The 8,620-nt window shown below is 64.8% G+C and overlaps 1 protein-coding gene across 1 annotated transcript; it reads right to left on the bottom strand.

The window, feature by feature from the left end:
* Positions 1 to 2,506: 2,506 nt before the first annotated feature.
* MNEG_6146 (hypothetical protein) lies at positions 2,507 to 8,591 on the bottom strand (the record flags this gene model as incomplete). Its single annotated transcript, XM_014045383.1, has 15 exons — positions 2,507 to 2,572; positions 2,751 to 3,011; positions 3,214 to 3,787; positions 3,987 to 4,279; positions 4,824 to 5,124; positions 5,321 to 5,481; positions 5,657 to 5,755; positions 5,951 to 6,062; positions 6,196 to 6,302; positions 6,445 to 6,588; positions 6,727 to 6,822; positions 6,965 to 7,066; positions 7,252 to 7,399; positions 7,566 to 7,716; positions 8,519 to 8,591. 15 exons carry the CDS (start codon positions 8,589 to 8,591, stop codon positions 2,507 to 2,509), a joined length of 2,688 nt encoding a protein of 895 aa, XP_013900837.1.
* Between the last annotated feature and the right edge of the window lie 29 nt (positions 8,592 to 8,620).

Raw genomic sequence — 8,620 nt, 5'->3', positions numbered from 1 at the left:
ACCCCAGGGCCCGCAGTTCGCTGTAGATCTCAGCCAGGGCGGCGTAGCCCAGCTCCTGCAGGGTGGGCCTCAGCACCTTGCTGAACGACTGCACCACTCCGTAAGGCTCACGCACCAGGATCTGCAAACAAAGCGAGAGACATCGGTGTTGTGTTTGTGATCGCTTTCTTGCGGGTAATGACGTATGGGCACGATTGTCGTCCTGCAACCACAGGTGCTGCACGTGTTCCCGCTTGAAGCCTGTGCTGTGCCTCCTGAGGGGTCGCTGAGGGGTCAACTTCACCCAATGGATGTGCCTTTCCCGATGCACACACAACACACACACACATATGCACACACACACTCACATATGCACACACACACACAAACGCACACACACACTTACACACACACACATATGCACACACACACACATATGCACACACACATATATGCACACACACACACGCGAAAGCGCACGCACACTCAAGTACACCACATGCTTGTGCGTCCGCGCGCCCACGCACCCCCCCTCCCTCCCCCCCTCACGATATGGTTGGCCCTGTCCCATATGGTGGGGTCCAGCCCCAGCTTCTGCTTGGCTATCAGCTTGGCGTACAGCACCTGGCGGACACAGGAGGAGGGGTGGGGGTGTCGGGCGTGCAGCTTGGTCCAGAGGAGCCGCGCGCATGGAGGCAACCACAGTGGCCGGCTGAGTTGGGGACGATTGCGGCTTTGACCCCACCATGGTGGTCATTGCACCCAACAACCCGAATCGTCCACGAGTTCTTTCGCCCACGCCTGTGGAGCCCATTCACCAGCTCCTCATTCCCCGCTATGCCCCCTGCTGCACGCCTGCACCTCCCCCACACACCCGCCCTCCCTCCAATCCGCCCCCATCCCTCCCTGCATCCCTCCATCTCCGGCCGTCTTCACCTCCCGCCCTGCATCTCTGCCCCTCCCTCCCCCCTCCACCCACCTGTTTACTGCGTGGCCCCAGTATGAGGTCCCGCACCACCTTGTTGCCGTCATTCTCCTGGGACGACAACACCTGGGAAACGGCAGCGTGGATCATGCAGGGCGTGCACGGCACCTCCGCTTCGGAACGAGAGCGGGGCCGAGCGCAACAGCTGGGGTCGCTCCAAAGGGGCGGCCGCAATGTGCCGGCCGCACGCAGGCACACAAGCTGGGCGTGGCGTGTGCTGTGGTGGCGCCAAAGGTCGTGCGATGCACTAGGGCTCTCGGCAGACATGAAGCGGCAGCTGCTGTCCATTGTGCTGCGGCCTCGCAGCTTGCTGGCTCCATCGCAGCTGCACCACGTGCCAACGCGTCCACCACCCCGACCCCTCCCCCCCTGTGGCGTGGCCGCGCGCCTGCTCCCTGTAGGGCCGCGGCAGCCCCGTAAGCCTGAGGTATGACGCGTACAGTGGCTCATCCAGCACCACGGTGTCGCTGCGCTGAGCAAAGGAATACATCAGGCTTCGGGGGCGGCGCCGCAGAGGCACGCGAGGGCGGTTCCATGTTTTGGGGTGGGCAGGGGGGGCGAGGGCAAAACAGGGGCCGAAGATTGCGGGGCAGCAGGGATGCAGGGATGCAGGAATGTGAGGGGCAATGACCATGACAAGCTGAGGTAGCGCTGCTGGTCTTGCCGCAGGCCACAGACCTGGCTCAGGGCTTTGTGCGGGCGACGAGCGCACATGACATCGAGCAATGCAGTTGCTGCCTGAGGATCGCAGAGCGGCGGGCGCCGCACTAACCTGGTGCTGCAGCAACGAGGTCCACTCCAGCAGCATATTGTATTCTTGTCATACTGTGGGTCCGGCTCCGCCATTCGCCTTGTATCCAGATGACCAGATCTCTGTCGAAGGTGTCTCAGGCGTTGGAAAGCTGCACGTATGTATGTTGATTGACTGCTTGCATACCTCGGCGCACGGTTTGGTTGCAGGCGGGCGTCATCAACTGGTGTCACTGGAGAGTCACCGGCGCTAGTCCAGCGTGCACCAGACTGCTCTTGCTGGCGTTCTCACAGACTGTGCACATGTGCATGGGCTGTCATGTGCCTGACATTCCTTAGAAGGAGCTCTGCATTCATGGATACCCGGACATATATGCGTACCATGCTTCACAAAATCATAATCAAAAAGGCATTGTGCTGGTGCCCATCTCGCTTGCTTTCCGTGCTGCAGCCATGCCAACCCAGCCATTGATTGGTGGGCCCTGGGTCCCCTCTAGCTGTTCGTGCGTGTTGCATTCTCATCCGCCACCGTCACAGCTTTGGAGCATTGACTGCCCCTTCATGGCATGACGCTCAGAGTTACAGTGGACGACGACATACGCTAGAACTCCACAAGTGGCTGAAAAGCAATCGAGCTGAAGCCAGGCAGCCCCACCAGAAACCCTCAGCGGCAATTGCAACACTCCCCCCTGACTCTGATTTTCCATCACTCTGCCTAGTCTCTCACAAACTCATAGCAATAAAAAACTGCGCAGCTCGCCCAGCCTTCTTGCCCCAGCGGCAGCCCCCTCGTCATGCGTGGCGCATCAGGCGCGTGGTGGTGAGTGGGTCCGCCACCAGGTTGATCAGCGCCGCGGCCTGCGGGCGCCACGGGCAGGGATGACGCATGCATTAGGGCGGTGAATGGGCGTTGCTGCTGGTAGGGTCGCGAGTCATCATTGAGCAGTACGAACAGACGGTATCCCCCCAGCCTGGCTGTGTACACTGTTCGCTACCGCCTGCACAGGCCAGCACAACGCTGTCGTTCAAGACTCACCTGCCTAGGGTCTGCAGTGCCCATGGCTGCTATTGCGTCCGCCATCTGAAAAGACACAGAACCGCCGCCACTGCCGCTGCCGCCACCGCCACCGCTGCCGCCCGTAGTGCGGCCTCCGGAAATGCCGCCGCCGACGTCGCCAGAGCCCGGGTGCCGCGGCTGGCCCGGGACTGCCCCGCGTGTCAGCGGCGCGGGGCGCAGCCTGAGTGTGCGCGCAGCGCTGGGGCGGCCTCCAGGGGACGCCAGCAGGGACCTGGAGGCCTGAAGGCGCGGCGGGGCGGCAGGGCGAGCGGGCTACAGTCTGCCTGGATAGCGGATGAGACAGCAGCCTGGTGTTGATGAACTCAAGAGTGCAGACGCACATCAAAACACAAGCCTCCTGACCAGCCCAGCAACCCCATCGGCGTTGACCGCTGAGGGATGCCTGCAGGAGACAGTCGCGAGCGCACCCCCTGTGGCGCACCTGGTCCGCCTCCTCCTTGACAGGCGACAGGTGCGCGCTGCTGGCCCCCACGACTCGGCCGCGGTGCTCCACCACAGGGACTGCAGCTCCTTCAGGCCCCGATGCACCAACAGGTGCAGCAGACACGTGCGAGGGCAACGCGTGGGCCCGCGCCGCGCCGCTGGATGCACGCGAGGAGCGCGGCTGCTCGTAGCGCGACCGATGCTGGCGGCCCTGCTGCTGCTGGTGCTGCTGCCGCTGCTCGCGCTGGTGGTGCGCGACTGCAGCCGAGACAAGGCAGCCTGCCTGCCGGCCCTCCTGCTGCTGCTCCAGCTGTTGCAGCTGCGCCAGCAGCTGGTCGTTCTGCGACTGCTGGTGGGTCCAGTCGTACGCCGCCCCGGCAGGCGCACCCCTCCTGCCGCGCTGCGCCCCCTCCAGCCACTGGCCGTCCTCCGTCGTCGCCGCAGGCACCCCCCTCCCGTCGCGGGCGCCGAGGCTGTTGACGGCGTCGTGGGCCACGCCGGCCAGGCCGCCCTGGCCCCTGCAGCCAGCAGCGGCTTCATCGTCCGACTCTCCTTGGGAGTAGCGGTGGCTCCTGCCACGAGCAGATGAAGAGGGCGGAGGGGACACCGCTGGAGTGAGCAAAACCACACGCGGCTGCGGCGCATCATTGCAGGGGCGCTGTGCCCATGCATGACAAAGACAGGGCGTGGCTTCTCACAAGCCTCCCGGGTGGGCAAGGATGCCAGGGTTTCAGGCGAAAGCCCTGCTACGCCCACGAGTCTGCGACGCACCCAGCTTCGCTGCTGCGCCGGCCCATGCTGCCGCTCCCCATGGACCGTGCCGCCTCCCCCAGCGCGCGCATGCTCAGACTGCAGCCGGCGGACGAAGACGCGGCGTCGTCGGTGCCGCCACCGCCGCCACCGCCGTGACCGTGGAAAGAGGCGGCTGGCGCACCGCTGGCCATGAGGGCGCCGGCGCCACGCCGGGGGCGCAGCAGCACGCAGCCCTCCTCGCTCGCCACCGGCCAAGAGGGCGCCTCGGCGTGGGGCCCCTCGTCAGCCGCCCCGTCTGTCCGCCGCCCAAGCTGGCCCGCGTTGAAACGCGCAGGGGCCCCGTATCTGGCGCCTGCGTTGTGGCTGGAGCCAATGCCGCTGTCACGCACCACCCTCGAGTCGCGTGACGCCCTACAGAGGCAGGAAAGGTGAGGATGACGCCTGGGCCTGAGCGGTCTCATGCAGGATTGATCAGCTGATCTGACGGGGCAGGGAGCAGCACGTGCAGGCGCTGCCAACCTCCGAGCTCTGCCCGCAACCCCCCCTGCACACCGACTTGCCTCTTCATGGCTGCGGCAGCAGCGGCTTTGACAGTGCCAGCAACAGCGCCGCGGGAGGCTACGGGCACCTGCTGTGCCGCGAGGCTCGCATGTGTTGCTGCCCGGGTCCCCGCCGCACCCAGCTGCTGGTCTGTAGCGGCCCCGCGCACTGGGGATCCCTGGGGCAGCGCAATACAATACGCGTGAAGAGAGGCAAAGGCACTTGTTATGCAAGGGTTGCAGGGGTGCATCAGCAAGCGGATGGCCAGTTCCTTGCCTCCGTGTCCCCACCATCTCAACTGTTCAGCACGCCCACCTTGACAGGGGATCGTCGCGGTTGGGGCGGGACGTCCACACTCCTTGCACTCGCCAGCGCGCCGCCGCCCTCAAGCTTCTCCTCTGCCGCGGCCTTGCTGCGACCCGCCACTGCACGCGCGGGGCTCTCCCACTCCGCCTGGCCCTCCTTGCGCGCCCTGCTCTCGCCCGCGCCGCTGCGCCTGGCCGCGTCGCGGCTGCCGCTGCTGATGCCGCTGTCGCTTTCGCTGCCGTCGTCCTCAAACTCGTGCTCTTGTGGGCCGTCCCCCAGCAACTCCCACAGCCGAAGCTGGTCGGCGGCGCTGCAGAGAATGGCGCCAGATGGAGTTGGGTCTGAGCCGTGAACCGGCAAGCGCCCGGGAAAAGCAAAAGAAACTGATTCCTAAACCGGTGATCTTACACATCGGCCCGGCCAATGCCCCGCCCCCACAACACGGTACTGCAGGGAGCTGTGCACCCCAAGACCGGCACTATGCAGGCGCCATAAGCATGGCGCACCTGTTGGACCCCGGGACCCCCTGCCGCCCGCCCCCGGCTCTCATCGCGCCGACCACGCCGCGAAGCTCGCCCAGGCTGATGGAGGACAGGGAGGAGCGCTCTGCGGCCGCTCGGTGCGGGGAAGAGTGGGGGCTGCCGCGCTGGATGTGGCGGTGGATTGTCTGCGGAAGGGTTGGGGGTGGGCAAGAGGAGCAAAGTAGTGTGGGCGGGTGGGCTTGTTGATGGTTGCAGCGCAGCCATACCTGCTGCCTGGGCAGTGCAAGGCTGGCAGCTACACGTGAGTGCTGCCTTGCTCTCGCAGCCCCCGGCCGGCAAGGGACCTCGCCCCGTCCGCACCTGCAGGGCGTAGTCCAGGCGGCTGTTGGCGGCCGCCAGCTGGCGCAGCTCCTCGTCGCGCGACACCAGCTCTGCCGCCAGCGAAGCGCGCGCCGCCTCCTGGAGCGTTTGGTCGCCGCCCGTGCACATGCATCATTGACATGGTTGCTATGCAGCAACGTACGCCTGGATCAAACACAGCATTAGTCACAGCAGCATTGCAGCCATCGCCAAAGACACTTCATGTGCCAAGGAATGGCCCGCTCGGCTCAAAACCAAACCCCATAGGTCCTTGCCCCTCAAACGTTCACCCACCTTGTGCGCTGCGGTCCTCACGCGGGCCGCGATGCTCTCCTGCAGCTCAGCCAGCGACTTGCGCGCCGCCGCCAGCTCCTCGGCCCGCGCAGCGCGCTCGACATGCAGCGCCCTGTTTGTGGCGACGGCGCAGACATCATTGTGCACGTGGAGGGGGAAACCGGCCAAAGCAGACGGGGGCCAGGCTTGCTGCCAGCTGTTGCGGCCCATGCAGGTGGCGGGACGGGGCACCCTGCGTCACCTACCCCTCAACGTCTGACGCCCAGCTGCGGCGCTCCTTCTCATGCGCAGCCTCTAGCGCGGTCAGGCGCTGGCAGAGCCCCTCTGCACGCGCCTCAGACGCCGACAGCGCCTACAGGGGCATGAATTCAGAGAGAGGCGCATCAGTGCGTGTGCCTGACATAGGGTTGCGCTTGTACGCTTCGGCCGGTGCGGGTTGGAGGATGTCTGTAATGCTATACTCCTGCCAAGCAGGACACCGCGCGACCGCGCACCTGCGCTGCAGCCTGCTTGTCTGTGCTGAGCTGGCCGACCCGCTGCTCCAGCTGCAGCACGCGCAGCCCCGCGCTGTTGGCCGCTGCGCGTGCCTCCTTCTGCACGCTGTCGGCGCGCCGAAGCTCTTCAGACAGGCGGGATGTCTGACAGAGGGCGCGTGGGGGGGCCAGGCCAGGCCAGCAGCAGGTTGTGAGGCTGATCTGCAGGCGTGTGAATTCTGGAGTGTTTGCAGGCAGCAGGAAAGCAGCCGCAAACAGCGCAGCCAAGGGTCAAGCTCGCACCTCCAGGTGCATCCGCCGCCACTCCAGCGCGGCTGCCTGCTCCTGCTCCTGCCGTTTTGCTTCGCTTGCCGCCAGCTGCGCCTGCAGAGCAGCCACCTGGCAACAAGGAGGAGCAATTGTGCAGCACGTGTATAATTCTGCGCATCCGATAGTGCTTGAAACCATCAGCACAATGCGTGTCGCGCAGGGTGCCTGTCTGGTGCGCTCGCCAATGGCCACCCCTGACCCCCACCCCCACCTGCGCCAGCGCCGTGCCGTGCTGGTCGGCCGCAGCCTTTTCCAGGTGCTTGAGGCTCTCAGAAGAGACGGCAAACAGCTCCACCACCGCAAAGCCCAGGCGCTGGGTGGGTCCAGGGGCAGTGACAGTAGAGTTCAGGTGCGTGACGCAAACACGCCCAATGGGGTCACGCCGAGCCGCAGCGCTTGCACAACAACAGCAAAGGCCGTCGCGCTTCAGAACGCATAACCACTGCAAATACCATGATCATGTTCATGTGAAGCCACTCGGCCTCCAGTTGCTCTTACCTTGCCGGTTTTGGGGTTGGTCAGACCCATCTGCGACGGGCGCCACATCGCCGCCGCCCCTGCCTGCTTGCCGCCGGAGGAGGGGCATGGCCCCACGTAGTGGGGCGCATCGCGCTGAGACGAGGCCACCAGCGGCAGCCCGTGGGCCCTGCGGGTCAGCGCCGCAATCGGGCGCCAATGGGTGTCGATCGTTTTGTGTCACGGTTGTAAGTGCCCTGATACTCCAACGCGTTGGAGCATGCACGCTTCACCCAATAAAAGGTAGTCACTTCTCAAGGCCATCCCTCTGTCAACCACCCGGCTCACACACTCACCCGATGGCCCTAAAAGCCAGGAGCCCGCCGGGCGCCTCCTCCACCACAAACACGCTCTCAGCGCACGAGTAGCCCAGGTCAGCCACGCGGAGCCGCAGCACACCGCTGCCAGCGCAGGTGGCCGACAGCTCCCAGCAGTCGCCGCTGCCGGCTGCGGGGTGCGCCACGATGCCCTGGCCGCGCGCGTCGCGAAACACGACAAGCGAGCCGCCACGCAAGTGCGGTGGCGGGGCACAGGGCGCTGGGCGCGGCGGCGAGGGCGGGGCGCTGGCGCTGGCACTCCCGCTGCCACTTGGCGCGTCAGGCTGCTGTCCCGCTGCATCACAGTTGGCGGGCGCCGCGTGAGAGCGCCTGGGATCAGACTCAGCCCTCCCATTGCCACCAGCCTCCCCATCTCCGTTGATGCTGCCATGGTCGTGCCGCCGCCGTTGAATGCTTCGCCGCAGCTGGTGGAGTGCCAAGGCGCCAGCTGCGCCAGCGCCTGTGAGCACGATCATAAATCGTGCGGTCGTTACTAGATAGGTGCCTGTAATGTGTTCAGCAACGAATCAAACCAATCAAGAGAGAGGTTGTAGCTGAAGAATTCGGTCTCAGACCGCAATACGGAGATGTTCAGGCCAATAATCCAAATTCAATTTCCGCTCATGGCCGAAAACTGGGGGCGATGTGGCTCGATGTGCGATGCGAAAAATCAAATGAACAGGAAGCTGCCCCGATGCAAGCATGCACCGTCGGGCAACTCACGTGTCAAAGTCTGTGGATGCTCACGCTCGGATGAGGTTGCGCCTCAGGTATCCCGGGCAACATACGGTAGGACAGTCAGCCTGGGGTTCGATGATCTGGTGGATTCGCCAGTGCCTCATTTTGCCGTGAGCCGTTCCATACCGTGTTATTAAACAGCGCATAGATCACTTATAGGAACACCAGCGCAGCAAGGCAAGCACGGAACGCACCTGCAGTGAGCGCAAGCGCCATGGACGATGGCACCGCTACGACGCCGCTGGCGTTCAGCCGCTTCCTCGACATCATGAACAGCGACCAGGCAAAAGACCTTG

The sequence above is a fragment of the Monoraphidium neglectum genome, assembly GCF_000611645.1.
Source record: "Monoraphidium neglectum strain SAG 48.87 unplaced genomic scaffold scaffold00972, whole genome shotgun sequence".
Classification (NCBI taxonomy): domain Eukaryota; kingdom Viridiplantae; phylum Chlorophyta; class Chlorophyceae; order Sphaeropleales; family Selenastraceae; genus Monoraphidium; species Monoraphidium neglectum.
This window is presented reverse-complemented; position numbering and strand designations above follow the sequence as displayed.